The 26,750-nt window shown below is 37.9% G+C and overlaps 1 protein-coding gene across 3 annotated transcripts in view; it reads left to right on the top strand.

Annotated features, from left to right (window-relative positions):
- The window catches only part of HECTD2 (HECT domain E3 ubiquitin protein ligase 2), a 58,363-nt gene extending 33,632 nt beyond the window's left edge, over positions 1-24,731 (top strand). For all 3 annotated transcript variants that reach the window (XM_077930458.1, XM_077930459.1, XM_028729736.2), the window contains 19 exons: positions 735-873; positions 2,426-2,528; positions 5,889-5,978; positions 6,740-6,804; positions 8,933-8,978; positions 11,512-11,621; positions 12,041-12,189; positions 13,043-13,166; positions 14,547-14,643; positions 15,425-15,532; positions 16,664-16,796; positions 17,700-17,788; positions 18,216-18,374; positions 19,030-19,104; positions 19,987-20,074; positions 20,264-20,370; positions 21,057-21,172; positions 21,276-21,419; positions 23,463-24,731. In XM_077930458.1, coding sequence (XP_077786584.1) covers positions 809-873; positions 2,426-2,528; positions 5,889-5,978; positions 6,740-6,804; positions 8,933-8,978; positions 11,512-11,621; positions 12,041-12,189; positions 13,043-13,166; positions 14,547-14,643; positions 15,425-15,532; positions 16,664-16,796; positions 17,700-17,788; positions 18,216-18,374; positions 19,030-19,104; positions 19,987-20,074; positions 20,264-20,370; positions 21,057-21,172; positions 21,276-21,419; positions 23,463-23,583 — 1,989 coding nt within the window. In that variant the 5' untranslated portion in view covers positions 735-808 and the 3' untranslated portion in view covers positions 23,584-24,731. The remainder of the gene's footprint in view (positions 1-734; positions 874-2,425; positions 2,529-5,888; positions 5,979-6,739; positions 6,805-8,932; positions 8,979-11,511; positions 11,622-12,040; positions 12,190-13,042; positions 13,167-14,546; positions 14,644-15,424; positions 15,533-16,663; positions 16,797-17,699; positions 17,789-18,215; positions 18,375-19,029; positions 19,105-19,986; positions 20,075-20,263; positions 20,371-21,056; positions 21,173-21,275; positions 21,420-23,462) is intronic.
- The last annotated feature ends 2,019 nt before the right edge of the window (positions 24,732-26,750 follow it).

The raw sequence follows: 26,750 nt of genomic DNA, 5'->3' as shown, positions 1-26,750 counted from the left end.
AATATAGCTCCAGTTTGAAAGGAATTTGAATGTCACTGGGTGCCTCAGGTGCTGGAACTTCATAAGTGTTAATTCTATGACTGGGTTTAGACATAACACTAACCTATGGTTTAACATTATGAGAACAAGCCTCAGATTCATTCACTCCTCTCTCCTCCTGTATGGCCACAGGAAGGATATTGGGAGCTTTTCTTTCTGTGGCTTGTCATTCTTTCAAAACTGGGACAAACTGTAATTAGTCTTAACTATGGTTTAGGAGGAGAAACCAGAATCAAGAACCACAGTTTATATAGTTCCTGGCTCATGGAAAGTGCATCTGATCAGTTTTTGGTGACTTCCTTTCCTCTTCAGCTCATCCCTTCCCACCCCATCCTATCCCATTCAGACAAAGTTTTGGGGAAAGGGCTTATGAAAGTCACCTTGCATCAGTCCCTTCCTGCTAGTGCTCCTCTAGATCCAAACAAAAATTTATATATATATAAATTTATATATATATATATATATATATATATATATATATATATATATATGGTATATTTTATGACTTGCACAAATGTATGGGCATGAGGTATCACTGCAACCCAATCCTATTTATGTGGAATTTCAATAGTAGTTCCTTTCAAATATGCAGGTAGGTTCAGGTAGACATAGTGTCTATATTTTAGTTTACTTTCGAATTAATTGTTTTTGTAGTTGCAGTTTATGATTTTTTAAAACTTTTGCTTCTGAATCAGCAAAAGAGCTTCCATCCCTTGGCCATGATGTTAGGCAAAAACAGCGCACCTCGGTAGATATACTTACAGCAGAAATGAAAGTTTCAGTCCCACTAGAACATCCTCTTCCCATCCAAACAAAAACTCTAGTAGACTTCCGGTAAGTAGCATTATTTTTTGTATATGTACTGTTAATAGATTTATTGATATGTTCTTTTTAATTCTTCTAATTAAAAATTAGATGTTGTATCCAGCAACCAAACAAAGCTTTTGATATTTATACTAAACTCCCAAATGGGTAATCTTCTATTGGAAAATACATATTTTTTCATACTCTAATTTCCTGCAACTATATAACCTGTGAATGCATACCAAGGAATAAATAATTCAGCTCAAAAATTTCCTTTAAATGAATGTATTTTTAACTGGAGGCAGATGTAGAAGATGCTAGGAGGGAGCAAATATGTTACATACCTTCCTCCCAGTTCCCAGGGATTCCAGCTGCCACTTTGCTAGAGAATCTTTGGGCCACAGCAGGTGAAGTAGGAAATAATCCCATCTCAGACATGACTGCCAGGGTGGCTGCTGCTGTCTCTCACAGCCTGGTGGCAGATGGAGGTGGTGCTGGGGGTGGGGAGCAAAGACATTACATGCCTTTCTCAAATGTTACAACATTAGGCAGCTACCTTGGGCACATTGTGATTGAATGCTTCATTTACTCATGGATTAGCTATGTTTGGTCCCTGCTGTTGATGCTACTTCCTCGACTGTGCTCCCTTTTGTGATCATGTGGCTTGTCCCATCACAATGGATGGCAGGTCTGGCACTCTGCCTCTGCTACTGACCCATTATGACCTTGCCAGGATAGCATGCAACTTAGGGACAGGAGGCCTGGCATGCATTCTCTGCTTCTGTGATCTTGTTTCCTAGTGCAGATGGTTCATGAGGTAGCTGGCTGGCTCACCTGCTCAGTGGCTGTCTGCTGTGGCATGCAACCTCTGCTGCTGTCTTGCTAAGGTGACATGGCATGGCACACAGTTGCCATCTTGCTGCTACACATGGATTATGTTCAGGTTGGAATGAAAGGCCAGCTACACTGCTGTGTTCCTGAAACGTCTTGTGCCAGGCTGGTGGGTAAAAGAGGAAGAAATGGCAATCTGCTCCCAAGCAATCTGGAATGAGCACTGGAGAAGATGGATCGCTTCTTTGAGCATATCAATTTGTACCTAAAGAACTAGCTTAGGTCTTCCAGTAGCTTAACTTTTAGCATTTTTCTTTTTAAAGAACTGACCGTGTGTTGAATCACAAGCTGCTTGTGAAATTTCCTTTACTAATAAAAGCAGCTTGCTATGTGACATGGGGAGCTTTTGTTCTAGTAAAACAGAGCTGCCTTGGAATATGTGGAAGAAGCTGTGCATTTCTTTGGATCTCAGCTCCTTAGTTCCTTATTATTTCATGCCTAGCCCTAATGGTCCAAAGTATGTAAGGTTCTCTGCTTTTAACTGCATTTATGGGTGCTATTTTTACATGAATGTAATTACACCTATTTGAATGTAATTTGGATTTTTAAAATTTATGAAAAAGAAATTAAATACAACTATGGGATACAACCTAGTATTTATATTTCTGGGTGTCTAAAATGTATTGAAAGCTGTTTGTGTAAAATATTCTGCTAGCTGTATAATTGGTTGCATTTTGTGCTTTCTGTTTAGGGAAGACATAGAAAAAGCTAAATTATCAGGAGACTGGAAAACAGTGTATGATTTTTATTCAAAAACGTTTGATTCTTTTCCAGAAATCAATACTGCGTTTAAGGTAAAAACCACCATTATCACCACAAACACATCTTAATTCGCTTAAACATTAACTAGCAATAATGCAAATATATGTTTTATCTAATATATATAATTAAAACAAAGCAACCAAAAGTAGAAGCTAGATAAATTAAGGAAAATGGCATGTTTAAAATCTAATTTTGTATAAGAAAATAGTAAAAACTGGCTTTTTATATTGGTACATGAAACTGATTGTTAGACCATTTTCACAGTGATTAGCAGTGTTATACTGCATTTTTCATCTATGACAAGATTACTGAAACCCTACAAGCACAGCAATCCAGGAAGAGTAATATATATGAAAATAGCATGTACGCTACACACAAGGTTGGAAAACTGTACCCACACTACTAGATAGTGCTGTTACCAATCTTTTGGGGCATACAGGCACAATTAGAATCTGGAATGTGTGTTGTGGAAACAGAGCCTGCTCTGGTTGCTTCTCTTCCCCCACCCCTCCCTGGGTCACCCCGCTCCAGATAAACAACAAAGTTCACACACAAACCCTTTTTGCCTTTGAATGTGATCTGGGCAAAAGTTTAATTCAGTAGAATTAAATCAGTTCCTCTTGAATTTGCATGATTTTACACAGGGTCTCCCCAAAAATCCACTATAAAATTAAAGCTTTTATTGATACAATAAAAAAATAAAAATCTGCCTCTGTCAAGCACTACAGAAAACCTTAATGAAGGTGTTGCAGGCACAGATTCTGATGGATTTTTTTAGTATTTCATTAAACGACCTCAGAAAAAAACCAAAGCAGCCAACAAATCACAGAATCCATCTGTAGACACATGTGATCTATGATTTGATGGTGATTTTCAGGGGATCTCATAGAAAAAATATGATAATCCATGTATTGGGTCCCTGTTTTTGTGACACAGCAACACTGGAAAGTACCAGATTTGTAATGGTTATGCTTCAATCAATGGTGACATCTGTGATTTGACGAATGTGGGCTTGGGGAAACCCATGAAAAATCAGGCAATTAAAAGTTATCAATTGTATTGGATGTGATATGAGTATGTACCCATGCCTTCTTTCACTCTCACCCCCATAGCTCTCCAATTTTCCCCAGTGTCCCAGATTGCGTCTCTTTTCTTCGTATGCTTTCAGTCACTCTGCTTTCTGTTCAACTGCTCATCTGCTGGTTTTGAAAGGCACATAGAACTGAAGGTTCTTGCCTACTTGCCCCAGTCTCCAAGTGGCAAGAGACTCCAGCGGTTCCTGCCCATTCCAAGGTTTGGTTTCCTTGGAATGAAGGTCAATGGAGACTGTGGTGTCTTTAGGGTATATGGTTTATTTACACATGTTTACAACCTGAGCATAGGATGGAAGGGCTCTCAGCATTCTCCAACAGATCTTGCTTCCCTATTAGGTTTCCAGGGAAGTCCCTCCAAAGCCATAGCTTTGGCATTCTGCCTACAGAAAAAGTCAAGCCTCTGTGTCTCCAGCATCCAAGGCAGCTGAAAAACTCACACATGTGCAGCCCCACTTGGCCTTTTGTTCTTTGTCCTATGATGACATGGCATCCAGCCAGGTGAGGTTGGAAAAAAATCACCCATTTGTCTCTATGGCAACAGGGGTCACACTTTAAAATGCTGATGATGGTATTTAGCTGAGTGGGCTAAAGCCATTAGCTTAATAAAGAAGCTGGTCTGACTGGTTCTGCTAGATTCTAAACCTCTCAGATGCAGAATTACAGGCCTGGAAGTGGCCTATGAATAGAATGACCACCCCCGCCCCTAATTCTGTAACAATACTTTTCAAGGAAAAAAGTAACCACCCCATCACCTCCATGAAGAAGGGAGCAGTAAGCTCAGAGTCTTCACATGTGCCAAAAGAAGTTGTCAGGGGAATCACTGATGCTGTCATGTCTGACAACGCTAATGATCTGTTCAGCTGGTGTGGGATTTAATCTAATCACACCTACCCTTTTACAGGCAAACTTCCATTGCATTTTTAAAATGAAACATGCTTGCAAGCAACCACCCAGTTTAAGTCTGGCCAGATGTTATGTTAGCAGATTCTGTTATCAGCAGCTGTCTCCACACAAGGGCAGTACTGGTGGCATTCCAGTGCATTTAAAAAAGAAAAGACAAACTATGGATATAATGCCTTAATCTTTATGAACCTCAGTTCTTGGCTCCCATTGGCTTATTATGGGATAAGGGTCATCTACTAATCGTGAGACAGAGGAATCAAGGCAGTCTGTTTCAACATCTGTCTTATGCCCATTAAAGCTATTTTAATTAATTAAAGCATTTCAGTACTAATGGAAGCTATAAATACCATACATTTTTAAAAAAATCAAATAAAAGGATTGCATATGGATAGTTTGTTATACTGCTGAACAAGCTGTAGAACTTTATCTAACTTTTGACACCATGTTAGGGAGAAAATAAGACCAGAGGGGCAGGGCATAGAGTAGTGGATCCTTGCCACATTCCCAATTCTGCTGGCCAGGGCAGGGAGTTATTATTATTTATTTACAGCATTTATACCTTGCCATTTAGCCAAAAAGCTGTCAGAGTGGCTTACAAAAACCAGTTCTAAGATGGTCTCTTCCTTCAGTCTCACAGTTTAAAAAAATATGACACATGAAGAAAAAGGAATGGGAAGGTGGAGGGGAAAGCAGACTCAGTCATAGCCAGTGTTAGTGGCAGCTCTGACAGTCTTGCTCTTGATGAAGAGCAGATCCACCCCTGAAGCACCAAATCAGATCCAGGAGCACAGCTGGATGACAATGTCCAGGCCTGGAGGGCAGGCAGCTGCTGCCCCACAGTTCTTCCCTCAGCCAATTTGATGGCACTAAGAATAATCAAAGAACTGGGCTTGATGGAGTTACCTTCTTCGTCAATGTCAGTGGTAGTGGAGGAAGGGCAGGTAATTCTTTTTTGCTGTCATCTCTCAGGCAGAAAGTGGGCCACCTTTGGATCCAGAAGCACAATCACCCATTCACCCTTTCTTAGAACCTTGCAGCAGCAGATTGCCCCTGCTTTATACTAACTCCTGCCAGCAGTGTGGATTAAAGGTTAGGATCTCTCTCATACAGCCAACATGGCATTGGCCATGTAGCTTGTAACATGCCTATGAGCTGGCATAGCACCAGCAATTTGATGTGGTTTCCAGGAGAAGGGTTGTGTCAGCGTAGTAAGGTGTGCCGTTTGTATCAGAATGCAAAGAACTAATGAAAATATCAATTTTAAATGTTAATTGTTTTATATTGTTTTATAAATGATGCTATTACAGAATGTGCATTTGTAATGCAAGTTTGAAAATACCTCTGGCATAACAAATCTCATGAAACAGCTCTTTAATATATTTTCACAATTTGCAGAAAAATATTGATGCCCCTTTTAATTCCATTGAAGACTGTGGAGTTGATGCTAAGTTTGTGAATGCTGTTTATGATGCCTTACTAAGTTCAGTAAGTAAAATGATAGTGTATTTTTCCACATTTTGTACATTGAATATACAGTTGTGTTCATGTACAAATTGTAGTTTTTATAATATACAACAAACTTTTAGTTCAAATATAATCTGTGTTTTCCATACACTGAATAAAAAATGCTTATGTTAGTCTAAATGTGTAGCATAAACAATGGAGCAGCAATATACACCTCTTTCTTGTCCTTGTGTCCCAGCCTCTGTGCTTTTACCTTAAATCAAACATAGTTGATGGGCATAGGATGCTATCTGCATTCGCCAATAATGTACTAACCATTCACCACCAGATAGCAGAAGGGGTAAAAGTTGCCTGTTGTTGCCAGTCATGTGATAGCAAATACATGGGAGACCAGAAACTACATTCAGAGCTATATTACCCAATGGTACAGTAGACAAACATGTCCCTGATAATCCCTGTTGGAAAGAGATATAAAGACATGGAAACAAAAGAGATAGTTTGATGGGGTTCATATGGGAAAAAATAGGAATTATCAACTTAGAAGAGAGACTACCAACAGGAGATTTAAGCAATAAATTGATAAATGGCTTCAAAATACTGAGGATTTCTTCCCCTGAATTTTAAAATAATGACTTGTGTTTTATTGTAAGAATGGAAACTATTTTGACAAGAGCATTGTCTTATCATCATCCAACCACAGGACTATAATGATATCTGTAGAATTTGCTTCTGTGATGAAATGCTGGTTGTGGCTTTTCTCTCTCTTTCTTCGTTTGTTCTAGCCTCAAGATATCCAGAAGTGTGTCCTCAAGGGAATAATTAATGGTTTATTACAGGAATGGAAGGGGTAATTATAACTTCTATATACGTTTAAATTGTGCAAGTCATTTAGAGTTTCTGCTGAGATGGAATTTTGGAAAATTAGTAACTTGTAGCCCAAACATCAAAGTCCTAGGTTGATCATCTTCATTTAGGTTTTGTCAACAATAACTCTTTTGCCAGATGCACACAATATATATGAGGGCAGAAAAAGGTTTGTAAATTGTAGGACTGAAAAGGCATAACATGCTGCCATAAGAATATACTGTCATATTTATTTGTACTATCCATATGTATATAATAGAAGAATGAAGTGACCCATTTAAAACAAGTCAATAGTTTTTCATATCATCATTTTATAGTGCTATGCTAGATTCCAGGATACTGTTACTGACCTCAACATTCTTTGGATTCTCCATCCAAACAATCATGCATACAATTATTTTTTTAAAATGCCTAATTAAACTAGGTGAAGCTTAAAAATAAAACCTTGGACATAAAGAACAACAAAACAAGCCCCTCAAATGAAGATTCCAATGAGAAATTAAACTGTATCAGCAAATTTTGTTCTGTTCTGTGTGGACTTCATTGAGATTGAGGATATCCTTCCATTACAGAATGGTGTATTATCACAATTTAAATATTAAAAACAGAGGAAGAGCTCTGCTAGATCAGACCAAAGGTCCATCTTGTACAGCATCCAGCTTCCTAAAGGAACCAGTCACATGTTTTACATGCCTAATGACTCAATGGGAATGAAATTAGCTCTATACTAGTCCAGGGGCTGTTGGTGTGCTTGGCCTCAGACAGATGCCTCAAATGCCCCCAGGACTCAACAAAGCAGAAACAGATACCAGTGTCAACTCACAGCCATTAGAAAGTGTGTTATACTTGGCATTATTATCAAATCCTTCAGCCCCTTAAGGCACATCTTCTCTGGTTTGCCCCCTTGTTTCCCACAACATAGATTCTCATTTGCCATTTTGCCACACATTCACACTGTATGGAGAGATCCTTTTGGGGCTCTTCTTTAATTTGGTGTGATCTTCAGACTGCACACCATAACTCAAGAAAGTTAACAAATGTTAAATGGTACCACTCTCAATACATACCCCACCTTGACGATTCTGGGTGAGATTCAATTAAGTTGTTGCACAAGCAAAATGAGGTCCACTTAGGCAAAGGGACATTCCTCCCTCTCCTTCCTCCCCACATCCCCTCCTTGCACCCCCTAAATCTGCTCTAAAGTGTTGGGGGAAACCCCAGAAGATGTTTAGGATGAGCAGACATGGGGGAAATCCCATTGCACAAGCAGACTTGTTCTGCTTGCACATATCCCACTTAACCTTATGTTGAATTGCACCCTCTATTTCTTTTTGAGAACTGCTGTTTATTACTACCCTCTGCTTCTTCTTTTGATGTTAATGTTTGTCAGTAAGCCCTGACACTCTGTTTGATTTGGTTCTTTAGACACTGTCCTTGAAAACAATCTTTCACATATCTGGCCTACATTTTTTGCTGTGAAGAAAGGTTCAAAGAATTCATTGGGCATTAGATTTATTCCTGTTCTCTCATGGCCTTTTGAGCTACAGTTTCCAAACTGATTATAAATGGTACTATTTTCAAGCAAGCATGAATAGTAACTGAAAGCTCACAGAAATGGGTACAAAATACTTTCCTTAAGCAAGAAATCTCCATCAAGTTTGCATTTTGTGCACAGAACTTTTAAGTTATGAATCTGCACACTTGTAGATAGGTTTGTTCCAAATATAGGTCATAATGGAGAGAACCACACAACTATCTTCGGGACTTGTGTTTCTCAAACAGCAACCTGTTATGCTTTATGTTTGCATATAATTAAATGCAAGCAATGTTGCGTCTTCTAAAGAGTTCTTCATATGTAACTAATTGGAACATTTTTTCCCTTAATTTTGCTGATATAGTAAAACTTTAACAGTTTAGAAGTCATATTCTAGAAGTTGTAGGCTACTCTATACACTTAAATGTGGAAAGACTACATAGTTTTTATGTATGTGCTTGCATGTATATATCCTGACAGGTGAAAAAGGAGTTGGAATTGCATGTTAAATAAATTTATGGCATGCACACATGCTGAAATGGTATGTTTAATTCTAGAACCGTTTATTTGCTTTCAGGCCACGTACAAAAGATGATCTTAGAGCATATTTTGTACTAATACAGGTAGGAAAAGAACCCTTTATTTATTACCAAGGAATAAGTGCACCATTGAAGCCCTTCTGTTGACGTTCATTTTGTTCTATGCTATTTTGACTTGCCCCTAATTGTTCCTGTGTGGCTCTTTGTATGTTTGCAGTGCTCACGCACAACACGTAGCACAGCAACAGTGAGGAACAAGAGACCCAAGGAAACACAAACCAAGTTAATTTTGCTATTTGAAAAGGCATATCAGCACATCTGCTTGTAATGGTATTTGTAAGTGGGTAGGCATAGAATTTTATTGCTTGAATTAGCACATTGGTGTCCTAGTGAGTGAAATTTATTTACAAGTAACCATTTCTTCCTATCTACATAAAAATGTTAGGCAGTTATTTCACTGTGATTAGAGGATTTGTAGTGCCTCATCACAAACCTGGATTTGCAGGAAGTCAGAGTGCAGCCCTCATTTTAAGCAGATTTTATATGTTTATATTGTTTTAACTCTATCAATGTTTAATTGTATTTTAATGGTTGATTTTTCTATGTTTTTAACAGTTATTGTTTTATCTGTAAGTTGCCTTGAGTCCCATCAGAGGAAAAGGCAGGGTATAAATAAATATATAACAACAATAATTGGAGGATTTGAAGTGCTTTATCACAAGCGTGGATTTGCATGGGGTAGGGGAGTAAAAGAGAAGGCAGGTTGCACAACACCAGTCACCATGGCATGGGAGAGGGAAGGGAGGGATACTGACAAGGAAAAACAGCAGCAGAACTTCCTGTAAAGCAGGGGTGGTGGGGATAAAGAGAAAAATAAAAGTTTTAAACAACAGCGGAGGTTGAGTAAAACATGGATGGAGACAAACATAGAGAAGAAACGAGACAATTTTAACAATAGCAGATGTTTGAGAAGCGTGAGCAGGGGTAACATGGGGGGAAGTGGCTGTTGAAAACAGTGTTTGAGTACAGTGAGAAGGGAGTTGGGAAAGTCTTGATCTGTTATCTTTCTGATGTTAGTTTCTGTGTTGTGCCCATCTCTGCTGTTTGTTAAAGCTGGTTTGTTTTTTTCTCCCCATTCCTGTTTTACTCAAGCTTCAGCCATTGTTTAAAACTACAATTTTCATCTCGATTTTCTTCCACTCCAGCTTTACTCAAACTTCTGCTGTTGAATGAGTTCAGCAAGGAGGGGGAAACACTGAAAGAGGGGGAAATGGCACGTTTTAAACGACTCCCTCTTCCATTCCTCAGCTGCCTCATGTGAGAGAGATAAAGGATGTGGAACCCTCAAATATTCCATAGTACCTTCCCACAGTCATATATTTCACTCCTGCTAGCATGTGTGTCTTCAACATGACGTTCCAGATTTAGTGCCATCATTCATAAGACATACTTTGCTTGTTAGTACAGTATTTATTCTGAATGACTACACTGAATCTGGAACTTCATGTTGTACACCCATATATGCACAACATCCATCAAGTGAGCTTAACATTTTCTAACTGAATAAGCTAATGGACAAACTTGCTCTTAAGTGTCTATTAATATTAAAGATAAAGTACCATATATGAACATGACGTGTGTGCAAAAAAGCTGCAGAAAAGGAAAGAGGACGTGGCATAAAAATGGGGCTGGTATGTGTACAGGTGGAGAGAAGGAGATAGGAAAAAGGGGGGGTAAATATGATAATGGGGAATGTGTGCAAAGCAGGCTGCACAATAGGAGAGGGGAAAAGGTATGAAAATGGGTGAGATGTGTGCAAGGTAGAGTTGAGAAGAATGAGGAGGAGGGTGGAGGAAAAGGGAAAGTGAAGAGCTGAGTGTCATGAGGGTGCTGATGGCATCTTGACCTCAATCTTCTAATGACCGCTCCCAACAGCTTCATGTCAATTAAATTTGTGTTGATTAAACAGCATTAGGGATAGAATAGTGCCCTGTGGCACATCCTGGCATAACTTCCAGGGAGCTGAAAAGCACTCTCCCAGTGCTACTGTATGGACTCAGTCTCATTTCTAGGCCCCAAAACGCTGTAATACAGTGCCCCCAGTTCCCATATTGTACTCCCCTTATCCCTCTCTGTAATTGTCATCCATCAAAGTAATCAAGGCCAGCACAGTGCCATGACCAGCTCAGAACCAAGACTGGAACAGGTCTAAAAAATCCATATTATCCAAGAATGGTTGCAGCTGCCCCATCATAATTCTTTCTGCCACTTTCCCCATGAAAGAGGTTTTTATGATTGGTCAATAGTCCTTCCTGGCCAAGGGTTCCAGGACTGGTTTCTTTAGGAGAGGCACCACCACTGCCTCTTTCAAGGCAGCAACAATCACCCACGCACTAAATGAAACATTAGCCACACTCTGGATCCATTCAGTCAAACCAGCATGCTAGCTGCATAACGATGCTTTGATATATTTTATTTTATTTTATGGTGGTATAAAAATACTTTTATGAATAAATAAAGAAATAGAAGCAATCAGTTCTTACTATGGTGATTTTTGTAATAGTATAAAAATAAATTACAACCAAAATACTAACACAGTGTTTTTAATCTTTTACAGAATCCTCTATTTAGTACCACGTCAACATTTGTTATTTATGCTCACTTGCTAAGACAGATTGCTGCCTTAACAGAAGGCGATCATCACTACCTAATTCACTGGTTTAAAAAGTAAATAATTCTTTATTGTTTACAATTAGAAAGTGTGTGCTTCCATTGCTAATGGGATTTTATTGTAATATGTTAGTTCTGATTAGGTCAGCTCTTTAATTTTTTTAAATAAACCTTTAAAACCTACTGGCAGTCAATGGAACGTGGTTCAGTATTTGTAGCAACTATAAAATAGACAAATTATACTATATTTTTCTATGCCTAATCTACTCCAGAGTTCCATCTGATACCTACTTAACAGACTAGAACTGGCCCACAGAAAAAGTTAACAGTTCTGCTAACTATTCCCCATACCACTTTAGTACAGTTCAATAGAAATTTGTCAACTATTAAATACTTTTCATAAAAAGCTATGAGTTCCACTAACATTCTACAGTTTGCTTTCTATCATAAAAATGACTTCAGTATATTTCTTATAGGATATCACAGAAGAGATTCAAGCAAGTGCTGGACAGGCTGCTACAGTTTATTTCTCTACGACTTTTTCCTGCAAAGCCTGAAGAATTGCCTCCTCTGGAAAAGTGTTCTTGGTGGATTCCATCAGCAGCCAAAGTGTTGTCTTTATTTAGTAGGTTTCCACAGACTCAATTAGTTTGTGTTCCTTCTTCTAATACGATGCTTTTCTTATATAATGTGTGGTGTTTTTTCCAACCAGGCAGTAAAACTAGTGATGTGCAGTCAATTACCTGTCTATTAGGACAAATCTATGTTTTACATAGATGTCTCTGGCCTTTCCCGCAAAAGTGACCCAGTCATCTGTGGCAGGACTCCCTTGTGCCAGCAGCAGCAGCAGCAGCAGCTCTGGCATCCCTGAACCCATTAATCACACACCCCTTTGAAGTTGGATAGAAACTTTTCCATTGGAACTGTCTTTTCACATCCCTAACAGAAGGTGCACTTGTTCTCAACGTTCTATTGCTAACACCTTCCATCTGAACAAAAATTGGGAACCTTACATGATTATGGTAGCAAGTCAGTTAAGGGCTTGGAAAATTTACAGATTGCCAGTGCTTAGCCTATTGTATAGAATACATCTGAAATAAAAAATGCATGTCAGGATAACTAAATCACTTCTATTACTGCAGTGATTTAATTTTCTGGTTGTTGTTTAAGAATATAAAACTGAAAACTGCATTAATCTTTGTGTAGATGTTTTGTTCGACAAATCAGTTTTTAAATCTAATGCACAGATATTAAAAGTTCAGGGGGGAAAGAGCTAAACGAATGGCACCCGGATTAGTTATGTTTTCCAGCAACCATGATTTTACTTCCATAGGTTAAGATTTTTTCAGGGGCTGACTGGCCGTTTACTGTATATTTTACTTATTTTTGTGTGCTTTTTAATAAAAAGTCTAATTTCATTTCTCTAAAGAAAGCTGGCTGTCATTTCTGAAAACTCATATTTAAATATATCTTTATAGATACTTCAAATAGTCTAGCTAATCCTTCTATTGTTCCATATATGGATTTTTATAATTCTACACTGGATCATATTGATGTCATGGAAGAATATCATAATTGGCAATGTTATGGAAATTCTCAAAGGTAAGAATTTTTTAAGAGTTTAGTACCATGGTTGAAGGCTACTAAATGTCATGGGTTGTGTGTTATCAACCGCTGACTGTATTTTTGTTGCAATATTGTCAGGGTTTCCATTTTTACTAAAATGAACCATTCTATCCATTTTAGAGTGGCTGGAGAAACCCAGCCAGATGGGGTATAAATATATTATTATTATTATTATTATTATTATTATTATTATTATTATTATTATTATTATTGTCATCATCATCATTATCATTATCATCATCATCTATAGTCGTCATCCTATCATTTTTAATTAAAGATATTTTAAAAACAATGGTTTTTCAAAAACTATAGTCTTCCAATAATTTATAGGTAATGTTAGGTTATCAAACTCGTGTACATTAGACAAAAACTTTTCATTTTTTCCCAATTTTAATGTGCAGTTCTTCACCCATTTATGACTCAAATGTTTTCTAAGTAGCTAGTATTGTACTTTTCAGACATACTTTTCAGCAATGTGTATGCCCATTCACAGCAGCTATTCAGAAGACCTCAGGCAGTTCTGTTCTTCATCATTGTTCATCTTAATGTGGACTGCTTTGGAGCATTAACATCAATGTGCAACAGATTGCAAACACTGAAATCTTATTAGAGCAACGAAGTCCTATATTTTGCATACTGAGGCTGACAATACTTCATTTCAGTGGCTGGGCTAATGCAACCAGCATGTTGCAGTTCTATTCCATGGCTAATATTATTTGTTGCTCCTGTATATCATACATATTGCTTTCATGTTATTAATAAATGTTTTTCTTTTTAAATTCAAAATATCAGTTATTCTCTGCTAATCTGTTTATGCTTCCTTTTGCCTTCTTCAACAAACTCTCCACACGAATAAAAGTGTGTTCATAGCTAATAGTTTGGGAAATCATAGCTTTACTAGTTTTTGGAGAAACAGCTGTATAGTACATTGTCCGACTCATGGTTTTCCAATTCCATGTTTCACGAATAACAGGAATATAGGGGTAGGGTTGCAGTCTGAATCAATATTGTGGCAACAACCTGGGTGGATGGGTTTTCAGTTTTTCTGGAATGGCAGGAAGTACGATTCAGATTGACAACTTTCTGCCACAAGAGAGGATTCCTCAAAAAGCTGGTCCCTCCCCAAAAAAGACAGCAGGACTTAATCCAAGCTACAGCTAAAGACTTTAAAACCGGGCTGGAGAACCTGTGGCCTCCATATTTTGACATGGTGGCCTTGATATGGGTGGTTGTTAGGCAGTCCCTTATTGCCTTGCTTTAGGACTTTTGTTTGTTGTATTTGGCTACTCTAATTCATAGTGTTTAGTAGAATCACTTTGAAAGTAATATAATTAATGCTTCTCTTGTCTGTTTCAGGTTTTCCTTCTGTCAATATCCATTTATTATTTCTATAGCAGCAAAAAAGGTTATTATTCAAAAAGATTCTGAACAACAGATGATAAATATTGCACGGGTAAGTATATTTTTTTATTAAAATATATAATGTATTAAAACAGGTTCATAAATATGCCCACAAATGTTACTAGGCTACCAAAAAATTCAGTAGTCCCCTGGGTGCTGATCGAGGAGAGAATCGGAGCTCCATCTCCCCTGAGGCAACTTGCAGCATTTTTATTCTGGACATGGAGAAGGCTTCCACCCTCTGACAAGCTACTTTGTTTCTATGCTGGGTGCAGAGGAGGGTCAGAGTTTCCCCTCCCTTCTCCACGGGGTGCCAACTTGAATAAAATATGGGGAGGGCCAGCTAAGCACCGCCCCACATAATTGATCACATGACATGGCACACGTACACCATTTGAATGGCAATGCCCATCAACTTTGGGGGAGCTCAGCCCCCTCAAATATTTTAGGGGGGCGCAAAGGAACCTCAGCCCCTAGGAGTTGGCTCCTATGCTTCTCCACCAGCCCACTCACTCACCTACATAGAATTCCATGCACTTGTTTATGGCTTCAAGGCTAATGCTTTAATTCAAAGCTGTATTAAAATCAGTATAATGAATATACTATGTGACCATGGGTGACTATGAGAAAAATTAGAATTTGCAGGATTGCCCAATCTAAAATTGGCAGTGGAAAACACTATTATTCTAAGTATTGCATAGTTTATTCTGCAATATTTTGTATAAACCACACCATTTTAGAAAGAAGCTTCATTAGTTCAGAGTCCTACATAAGACATAGATGATAATATACTGTACTTAATTCTTTTGTTTTCTGTCTTGGATTCTAAACAGCAAAGCCTTGTGGACAAAGTCTCGCGGAGGCAGAGGCCTGACATGAACATGTTGTTTCTAAATGTGAAAGTGAGGAGAATGCACCTAGTTAGCGATTCACTAGATGAGGTATACAGAATTATTTCTCTGTTGATTCTTGAAAGATGCCTCTAAGCTGTGCATGCATATAATCTACCTGAAGGTACTTGTCTGGTTTCATAACCTGGTGTGTAATCCAGTATTAAATCATTTTCCCATTTCAGTCGTAAAGGGAAACTCTGGTTTCGGCAAATCTTCAGCTCTGGCATTGAAGTGAAGGTTGTTGGGGAGGGGAGGGGAAAGTGCATGGTCTTTTCAACCAGTATATTGACGTTTATCTCTGCCAAATGATCTTATGCTGCTTTTATAGATCACACATTGTTACTGCTTTTAAGTTGTATTACAAAAATTGTTTTTTATATTTTGTTTCTGTTTACGGGCAGAGTAGAAGTAGTTTAAATAAATAACTAAATCATAAAACATGTTTGCAGTTTTGCAAAACATTGGCAAGAGCTTCTTTTTAATTCAGTGCATAGGGCCTGACTCAGAAATGATGACCGTACTGTGCAATCAACTGTGACAAATGTTTTAATACACTATCACTGCAGCCAGGCAGTGGCAAAAAAATCTTACGTATACCAACCACTTACAATGGTACCTCGGTTTACATACGCTTCAGGTTACAGACTCCGCTAACCCAGAAATAATACCTCAGGTTAAGAATTTTGCTTCAGGATGAGAACAAAAATCACGCGGCGGTGGTGCAGCAGCAGCAGGAGGCTCCATTAGCTAAAGTGGTGCTTCAGGTTAAGAACAGTTTCAGGTTAAGAACGGACCTCCGGAACAAATTAAGTACGTAACCAGAGATACCACTGTATTTCCATTTGGAGATTATATAGTCAACAAGAGAAACAACAAGAGAAAGAATATGAAACAATATGAAAATGTACACATTCTATTCCTGCCTTCACTCTCTTACACTTCTAAGGACAAACTATCACAATGCTGTTCCCATAGCATTCAGATATTATCAAAGGATTCAGCATAGGAAGAAAATGCAGTTCCACATTCATGGACTATTGATTCCTCAAAGACTAATAAGATGTGTTTATGATGTCTGAGTTAAATAATAAACTGATTTCACATGTTAAATAAAAGGTATAACATTAAAAGTTTTTAATGTTTCTTTTTACTAATTTATATATGTGTGCTTTTAAACAGCTGACAAGAAAAAGAGCAGATTTGAAAAAGAAATTGAAAGTTACATTTGTAGGAGAAGCTGGTCTTGACATGGGTGGCCTAACAAAAGAATGGTTTCTTCTTCTAATTCGACAAATTTTTCATCCAGACTATGGTGAGTGTTTAAACTGAAGCTCTTCTATCACTTCCACAAGTCAGACAAGAATTAACAATTGCAAAGCGGAGAGGATTTTTATTTAAATTAACTCCTCAACTTTGTGCCAAGAATTCATTGGTACTAACTTACTCATCTGGGACCTCATAGATCTACGCTTCCAGTATGAACCAGCCTGCATACTTAGGCCCTCTTACATATTTCTCTACTGTGGAAAATGTGGAGGATGAAAATGCAGGAAAAACTATTTTCAGTGGTTGTAATGAAGCTATGGTATTCTGCAAGTAGGTTCACTTTCTCTTTATTTGTATTCCGATTATGAGTAAGAATGGTTTATTACAGACGGAGTTGGAATCTATTGAATCATTGAGGGTTTTTTTTGGAAAAAAATGTTCTTTTTTTGTCATTCAGTTTATATTAATAATGTATAGACCTGTATAGCTTTTTTTTCTTTTATTAGATGTTGATATTGTTGTTCTTTTTAATCATTTTGTAACCCATTTATGGACCTGTCTGGGTCAAAAAAGAGCTCTGATAGAAATTAAATTAGTATGTTGCTAATAGCTTCATGGTTTGTTAGATTTATGGCACTCTTTTTTCCATTTCAACTTCCATCTTAAATTTTCATAATGATGAAAAGTAATTATATGAAAGGGAAAGACAATATCTGAAATGGGCAGAGAAATTTGTTTTAAGGAATTTGCTTTCTAATGCCCTGACAACACAGTCAATGCAAGCAAACATTTGAATAAATTTGGAAGCAGAATCCGGTTAAAGGTGCATACTTCTAGGTCTATTTGAAATCAACAGGGCTTCAAGAATTCTAGATCATGGTAAGATCACACTCTATTTGGGGCACAAGTGATATAATTTTAATAAAAAAAAAATTGTTCTATTCTACAGGCATGTTTACATATCACAAGGACTCTCACTGTCATTGGTTTAGCAGCTTGAACTGTGATAATTACTCTGAATTCCGATTGGTTGGTGCTGTATCCTTTCCTGTCCACTAGAAGGTGTTGTGTACACAGCAGATTAACCATGTCACAAATATTTGAACTTTTAAATGAATTGTTGTTTTTCCTTTCATAGCAAATCATTAAAGTTTTCTTATATTGTTTATGTACAGTGGATGTTAACATATATTTTTGTGACTAAAGAACGAGAGAGAGAGAGAACAGCAGTTTGCTTCCAAAATACTCAGCTAAACCAGTTGTTGCTTACTTCAAATCAAATGGCAGATTGCAACGCTGAATTCATTAAATAGCCGTACTTTCTGTAGACTATACATTATAGCTTATAATTTTGCATTCAGTTTTTACAAGTCCTCTTTAAATGTTTCTGTTCACACACAACTCAAACTGTACTGTGATACCTTATGACAAGAGTATGATTTTCAGCTTAACATCCAGCGCCTAGCTAATGGGACTAGCTGTCTATAACAGTATCACACTGGATATTCGATTTCCACTATGCTGCTACAAAAAGCTACTTAGTCCTCCCATTGTACCATGTGATCAGAATGCGCCTGTAGGAATTGGTAGCGTTACTATTGATGACCTATGTCGGGTAATGCCGGTAGGTATAAAACAATGCTTTAAAAGAACACTTGCAAATAGTAATTCTTGTGTTATTATTTTCTTGGGTTTCCCAAGCTTCCAGCCACAGTCTATATTCTTTAACACTGATTTTGACTGCATTTTCAGACTGCATTTACATAGTGGCAATACAAGTTTATATTCTGCAAGCATAGACAAATTCCAGGTTGCTATTAGAAATTTCACACATTAAGGCCCATGTTATGATGCTAGGAAACATATACCAGTGGTGAGGGATGATATTTAAAACTACTGCTTGTGTCTTTTAGTAGCTTTATGCTTGTCACAAATGGGCCATGTGACTTTTTAATCATAAGCTAAAGTTGCAATTTAGACTTAAGCCATGCTAGGAAGGTTTGCAGTTGAGAGCCAAATGACACCTTATTTGTGATATACCATTGATGTTCACTGTGAAAACAAGATGCTGGACTAGATGGGCCATTGGCCTGATCCAGCAGGCTCTTCTTAGGTTTTTAAGCTATTGTGTTTTAAAGTGGAAAGCAGCAATTCATAAATATGGTATACAGTATGATCAGTATGCGTTCCCAGTTGATCTGTACTTTTTGTGTTGAGATTTAGGTGAAAAGGACGACATCTTATATACTACAAATGTTACATTTTTTTTCTGCTTGCAGGAACTGGCTCATGGGCTAAATGAACTTCTTTCCTATGAAGGGAATGTTGAAGAAGACTTTTATTCAACCTTCCAGGTATAATAGAAAAGCAATTATTATAAAATAGAAAAGGTAGCCTATGTCCTATTTCTAACAATATCAAAATTATACTGAAAATTAGCTTTACAAAATAGTTCTGAAAATTAGTAACTTCATGTAAAATAGACACCTGACATGTAAAATACCAGCATGTGCTTTTACAGCACTTGATCTTCATCATTCTTTCTTAATGGATAGCTGTATAGTGGGTTATATTCCTGCCCAGGAATAGCCAATTAATTTATTGTATCCCTCAGCAGCTTGGAATACATGGTCCTCCTGTCATCTGCATTCTGTTTATCTGCCTCTGTAACTCATGTGGTTACTGAAGCTCTTCCTTTCTCATTTTTCCCATTATGGCAGGGGACTGAGGTTTGGGATTGTGATAGCAGGTCAAAAGAAAGAAAGAAAATACATCCATTTTCCTTTTTTACAGTGGGCGCCCAAGTGAAGTGCAGTATTTGCCCTCTAGTGCTCAGGACATATACTATTCCCAGAAACAATGGGTGTTTTCCCCCAATCTTGCTGATGAGCCATCCCAACCTTTCCTTAACTGGGATCTTGGTAGCGCTTTAATTTTGCAGTTATGTGTGTGCATTGAATGAAAGCCCCTACTAGGACTATTGCATACATACAGCTGTTGTATGTATATATAGGGTTTTTTTATTTCATACTCACCCCGCCTTTCCTTCAAGGAGACAATGTACACAATACTCCCCTCCAAGCCTGCGTAGTAAGTTAGGCTGAGAGATAGATACTGAGTAGCCCCAAAACACCCGGTGAGCTTCATGACTGAATGATTATTCAAACCAGGATCTCCTAAGTCCTAGACTGGCACACTAACCACTGTAGCACACTGATGCTGTTATTTCTAAACAGGTATTTCAAGAAGAATTTGGAGTCATCAAATGTTACAACCTAAAGCCTGATGGTGATAAAATCGCAGTTACAAATCAGAATAGAAAAGGTAATTTGATTTCATAATTAAACTTGCGAATATTAAGGTGATTTTCTTAATTTTAGCTGGTTTGTAAAAACACACAGGTTATAATATAGTAACTCTGCCTATTTTTAGTGTGGTGCAGTTTAAGATACAGGGCAATAAATGTTAATAATTAATGTGTGGCAAAAGAAATGAAAACTCCTTTCTTTTCAGAGTACGTTCAACTTTATGTAGACTTCCTTCTCAACAAATCAATCTACAAACAGTTTGCAGCATTTTATTATGGATTTCATAGTGTCTGTGCTTCATATGCATTAATGGTAAGAATAAAAAGCAAAAAGTATTTGGAAAATGTACTAAACAAAAGTTTGAAGAATTTATTATATTCTCTAGAGATTGTGTAATATGTGCATGGAGTTTGCCCATGAATAATAATGTAGAAATGATAAACTTGAAGTGCCTTGTGCCACAAAATACTAAGTAGTGAAGATATATAATGCCTTATGCTATTGAGTAATTACTAGTTAATAGTTTCAAGACATCAAAGCATCTAATATATGAAGAGGTTTTGTGAGCTCATTGAGTTTCCACATTGTTTCTGTAGCAGCAGACTTCCTCCCCAACACATCTAAATTCCAACTCACTATAGAAGTCAGCGTAGATTCTACAGAATCATTCAGCTCAGACATAGAAAACCTATGCTAAATGGGTGCAATAAGCACCTCAGAAATAGGGCAGGATATATATGCAATAAATAGAAGGATCGTTGTTGAGTGGTCGACAATGTGCAGGTGCTTTTCTTTTTTCTTGCTTTGTACAGGAAAGTAATAGTGGGTTTAGTGACACCTTAGTAATATACCTTAACTCACAAGCTGATCAATTTGTTCAGTCAATCTGGACATGATTTAAGTTCATAACAATAAATGGGACTAAATTAATTTAAATCCACTGCTTAACTATTTAACTAGTTTGTGTGATCTAGTTTTCAAATTCAATAATTTGGCAGCTGCTTCGTCCTGAGGAGGTTGAAATTCTAGTTTGTGGAAGTCCTGAACTGGATATGCATTCTCTTCAGAAACACACGCAATATGACGGTTACCAGAAAACTGATCTTACTGTCCGGTAAACATATTTTCCCCCTTGATTCTTAATGCTAATTTCTACAGAATTCCAATAAAAACCAATTGTCAATGGGGACTGAAACTGGATTTTACGCCTATTGCAGGTATTTCTGGGAAGTAGTACTTGAATTTCCCCTTGAACTTCAAAAGAAGCTACTGCATTTTGCTACAGGAAGTGACAGAGTACCTGTAGGAGGAATGGCCGACCTGAATTTCAAGATTTCAAAGAGTGAAGCATCCACAAATTGGTAACTTCTGTTTCCGTTTTCATTATTCTGACTTTAAATACATTGAGGGGCATATGGGAGCAAACCTTCTCATTGGTGGCCCTGCACTTGTGGAACTGTGTTCCTGTTTTTATTCTGATTATAATGGCTGTACTGGGCAGGCCATTGTTTTAATGTACTGGCAATTTTAATGTTACTGATTGTTTTAAATTGTGTATGCATTATTATTTGCTTTAGTTTATATATTTTGGTTTACCATCTTGTGAGGAAATCATTCTGAAATGTGGAATATAAGTATCTTAAATAGATAACTTTGTTTCATTAATGTATCATTTTGTTATGTTAGTTGCATAGCTTTTTTAAAACCAGAGTTCCTTTATAATAAACTTATTCCCCCTAGATTTAAAGCTGTAAGCAAACACAATTGGTTTAACTCATGTAAGCCAAATAACCAGATAACCTTTTGAAGGTTGGCTTGCTGAAGACTATATCCTAACACTGTTTATTTTAATAGGCCAGGCCATAGTTTTCAGCTGACTTGTTCTGAAACTTAGCAGTTTATTTGAAACAGGATCCCATAATGCTAAGCTGAGATTCTACAAAAGTGACACTAAACTCTGCCGAAGTCCTCCCAGCTGTGTGGGAAGAGAAAGAAGAAGGAAATGTGCAAGTCCAATTCTTTGTTCAGGCTCATTCATGCTTGTCCATAGAGCACTAAAACAGGATTGGGGAGCCTCTGACCCACAGGCCAAGTTAGGGCTGCCAGGCCTCCCTTTTGGCCTGTGAGGCCATTTTGGCCAAGCCATTCCCACCTGCCCTACAAGTGAAAACAGGTACAAACTTGGCTCAGTCAAAAGGGGGTTTGCAGGTACCATCAATCAGCCTGATTGTGAGTGCCTGCAAAGCCCAAAGGGCTTCACGAGATAGCACTTTGAAAGGGGCTTCTAAAGACCCCTGTGGCCATGATGATGTCAAGTGACCTTTTTATTGCCATCAGGTGATTAAAGGTTGGTGGCTTTGCCTGCCCATCAGTCTTGGCTCACAACAGGTGGGAATGATAATGATCTGGACCGCCGGGCAAATCCAGTACCCCACCCCTGCACTAAACCTTGGCTTAGCATTACGGCCATTGGAAGAGTAGATGGATTGCATCAGAATGATGGCTTAGTACTGTGTTCCCACCTGTGGTCTAGGCTATTCCAGATTCCACACTCAGTGGCTATAAAGGTACAGTGGTCCCTCAGGTTACAGACGCTTCAGGTTACAGACTCTGCTAATCCAGAAATAGTACCTCAGGTTAAGAACTTTACTTCAGGATAAGAACAGAAATCACGTGGTGGCGGCGCGGCAGCAGTGGGAGGCCCCATTAACTAAAGTGGTACCTCAGGTTAAGAACAGCTTCAGATTAAGAACGGACCTCCAGAACGAATTAAGTTCTTCACTTGAGGTACCATTGTACTTTACCCTGTGCTGCTTCATCCATTGGAGCTGAATTAGGAATTTTTTTAAACCAGGGGTAACCAAAAAGCGCGCACACGGCCTGACAACTTCCCTAAGTCTGTCCAACTTTTTAACTCATTAAAAATAAGCAATTTCTTATTGTTTCTTTCCCAAATTTGGCATAAACCATCCATACACTTACCTCTCCTACACTGTCAAGTTTCAAATAAGTGCATTGAACCATTTTCTAACTATAAGCCATATAAAATATACCTCTCACCCTATTTCTCATTATAATAGCAGAATGTGATTCAAGTGACACACCCTTAACATTGGGCTGCAGCTATAATTGTGGGGCCCAATTATATTGGCTTTCAGTTCCTCATGTGTGGCAGTCCCTTTGACTAGAATAACTGTTTCTTAATTTAAGTGCAGAGAGCTACTTTGTATGAATTCCTTTCAGCAAAAACTAGTCCCTCTACTAAAAAGAATGGGATCTGACTCACTCCCAGCACTTACATACATATTTGCACACATGGAGCAGTGGATTGTAGCAACAGTTAAATTTAGTCAGTTGAGTTATTTCTTACTAAAAATGTGTATGTTCTCTCACAATATTTTTAGGTTACCTGTTGCCCACACTTGCTTCAATCAGCTCTGCCTGCCTCCTTACAAGACCAAAAAAGAGCTGAAACAGAAGTTGACAATTGGAATTTCAAATGCAGAAGGCTTTGGTTTAGAATAAGAACACTTGAAAAGTATTGCCAATGTAGCACTCGCTTTCCTCTGACTGTGCCTTTAAAGCTTTTCATTTTGCTTTTAATTCTGTAACAGTCTTACCTAGAACGGTATAGAATTGTTTGTTTTTTAAAGAAAAAGTGCACTCTTTTCTGTATAGAAATATACTCTTTTGCTGGAAAACAATTTTGTACAGTATTCATGTTTATTTGTTTTTACAATACTCGATAGAGGAAAGATGTCAGGACTGTCAGATCTGAGGATGTATATATTTGCCTTTGTCTAAATGAAACTGTCTCATACTGTCTTCACAAAGGGAGGTGACTTAAGAAAGTCAGCCTCTGTCTCCTCAGGTTGCACAAGCTACAGGCAAAAGCTACAGACTACTTCACTGTTGGTTTAGCTTATGGATATTCCCCAGGGAAGTACAGCAAATAATATATATTTTAAAATACTTTTATATTGTAAGTCGCCTCAAGACTAATTTTAGTAGTAGGCATCTAATAAATTAAATTGGGGGGGGGGGGGATCTTGATTAATTAAACCTGATGAAAGGTGATCTCCAAACAGTACACACAATACAGCAGAGCTTATAGCTGCCATTGACCTGAGGCATGTGGTGAGGCAAATAACAGTTTTAAGGTAGAGCAAATATAGTATTAATATATATTGTGAATATTTGGGCTTTCATTCTCAAGAAATGAACTATTTTAAAAGCATGTAAATAATTGCCTGTAGGCCAATATGATTTTGATAGTGCAATATAAAGCTAAAGATTTATTTTTACAATTTTTAGGGTTTCAGATGTTATATATTAAGCCTTTACAGATTTACAGAGCTGATTGTACAGGAATGTAAAAGCTGCTGTTTTAAATTTATCTAGATTCTTGGACCAACTTTAAGTATTAAATCAATTGCATGATTGTGATATTAAGCTAGACAGTTTGGCTGTTAGTGTACTTTTGTAATTGTCATTTTAAGAAAAGGAAATTTAATGTATAATAGTACATTTGAATTTATTTGATGGTAAACAAGTCACCTCTCAGAGCAATGAAAGGTGTAATTTTGATATTTTAAAATTATACATCTTTTCATTAGGAATTTCATACTGTCTTTTACACAAGGTTTAAAATAAATTGAGCAAATTTTTATACAGTTGTGAATGTTATAAAATTGTATCAGATATTCTAGCTTTTATTTATCTCAATGCCACAAGAAATGGAAATGACAACTAGCCTAGATGTTGATAAAAACAGATTAGACATACTTATCAATGACACATCTATCAATGGCTATGCTGTGAGAGATAAATGGATCCTCTGTTTCCATAGACACCATAGTGCTGATTACCAGCGGCTGCCAGATACTACTGGAAAAGAACTGTTGCCTTCATTTTTTGCAGGTATTTGGATAACAATTGTTGAAACCAGGATGCTGGACTTGATGGATATGTGGTTTGATCCAGCCATGTTTCTTCCATCCCTTCTAGGAGAGATTTAGACCAGATAACCCTCAGTGAGCATATGGGGCTTCTCTGCATTCAGACCACCTCATTTACATCCGTAGTAGGAAGTGAGCCCTTCTACATTAATTATATAAAAAAACTGGAGCTCTCTAGAGTGTTAGGTCCATGGAAAACTGATTCATTAGTACTACTTTAAAGTTAAAGGGTTCCCCCCCAAGCCCATATCCAATAAATGAAGCAATAATATTCTGCATTCCAGAAGCATTTATCAACAACCATATAGGCTTCTAGGGACACAGTTAATATGACACTGGGGGAAGTTTTGAAAGGAACCAGCTCACAGGCCACATATCTTTTTTTTTACTGTGAGTATGTAGCGGAGGACATGGACTGCTGCCCTGCCTAGTAGACCAAAAGAGTCATACAGCTTCTGCTTGAGTTTCCTGGCTCCCTTCCAGTACCCACTTAAAAGCCAGTATATGTTGGTTTTAATTTGAGTCATTACCTCTCCTGATGAGAGTGAAGAGCTAAAAGATACAGTACAAGGGAATGGCAATGCCAGATACTTAAATGTTATAGCAGACCTCTATCCATTAAAAGTGCTGGTCTCGTGACTGTAACTGTTGAACTCAGTTTCAAAAAATGAAAGTCTTACAGAATAGACTGAAGAGTCTTACCACAGACAATTCTGGAGCAGTGCCTTGAACAAACAGATTAAAGGGAATAATATGGGGAACATAAATCAATCAGTAGCACATGAGTCTCTTAGTCTCAGGGTCATGGGCCCGAGCCCCACAGTGGACAAAATATTCCTGCATTGCAGGGTGTTGGACTAGTTGGTGCTTGTAGTCCCTTTCGATTCTGTGATTCTAGAGACAACTCCCCCATTAGGAAAAGTGGAGATTTTGAGTGTCATGAAAGAGCAGCAAAGAGTTAAATCTATTATAAACTGTTGCTGCTATCAGCAAGGGTGAAGAGGGGCTTTTGAGAGTGGAGATTCTGCCTCTGCTGCCAAAGTAATGTGATTGGCCATGGATACAATGCATTGTCCAGTGAGATGGGAGGATTAGCTGCTCCAATTCAGACAGAAAGATCTCTTAGCAGTGGCGTAGCGTGGGGGGTGCAGGGGGTGCCAGCCGCACCGGGCGCAACATCTGGGGTTAGGGCAAATCCACGGGTTAGGGGGCGCAAATCCACAGGTTAGGGGGCGCAAATCCACGGGTTAGGGGGTGCAAATTACTTGCCTTGCCCCGGGTGCTGACAACCCACGCTACGCCGCTGTCTCTTAGGCTAGCCCTGCTCATTTCAAGAATAAATGGAATCGCTGCCTTTCTGGCAATTCTCTACTCACTGACTAAACACCAACTCTTGAATCAGGAAGCAAGACCTATTCATAAACCCCTATGCTCTAGATACTCCTTCAAATAGAATCCAGTCAAATATTAATTTAATTCCAACTTGTTTATTATATTTGTATCCCATGCTTCCTCCAAGCAGCTGCACATTGTTCCTCTCAACTTCAGAACAAACTAGTGAAATAGGACGAGCAATTGTAATTAGCATTGCTGCTGAACACAGAACTTTGTTTATCTAATATGTCTAGTTAGCTGGAAGTTCAGAAATATTTCTTGAGGGTTCTTTAGGAAAGGCTGGGTAGGAATGGGTTAAAGCACCTCAGAGTTAGGGGAAATGCACTCCCCAAAGGCACA

The sequence above is a fragment of the Podarcis muralis genome, chromosome 6 (assembly GCF_964188315.1).
Source record: "Podarcis muralis chromosome 6, rPodMur119.hap1.1, whole genome shotgun sequence".
NCBI lineage: Eukaryota > Metazoa > Chordata > Lepidosauria > Squamata > Lacertidae > Podarcis > Podarcis muralis.
The sequence above is the reverse complement of the archived record's forward strand: the minus strand, read 5'-3'. Positions and strand labels throughout refer to the sequence as shown.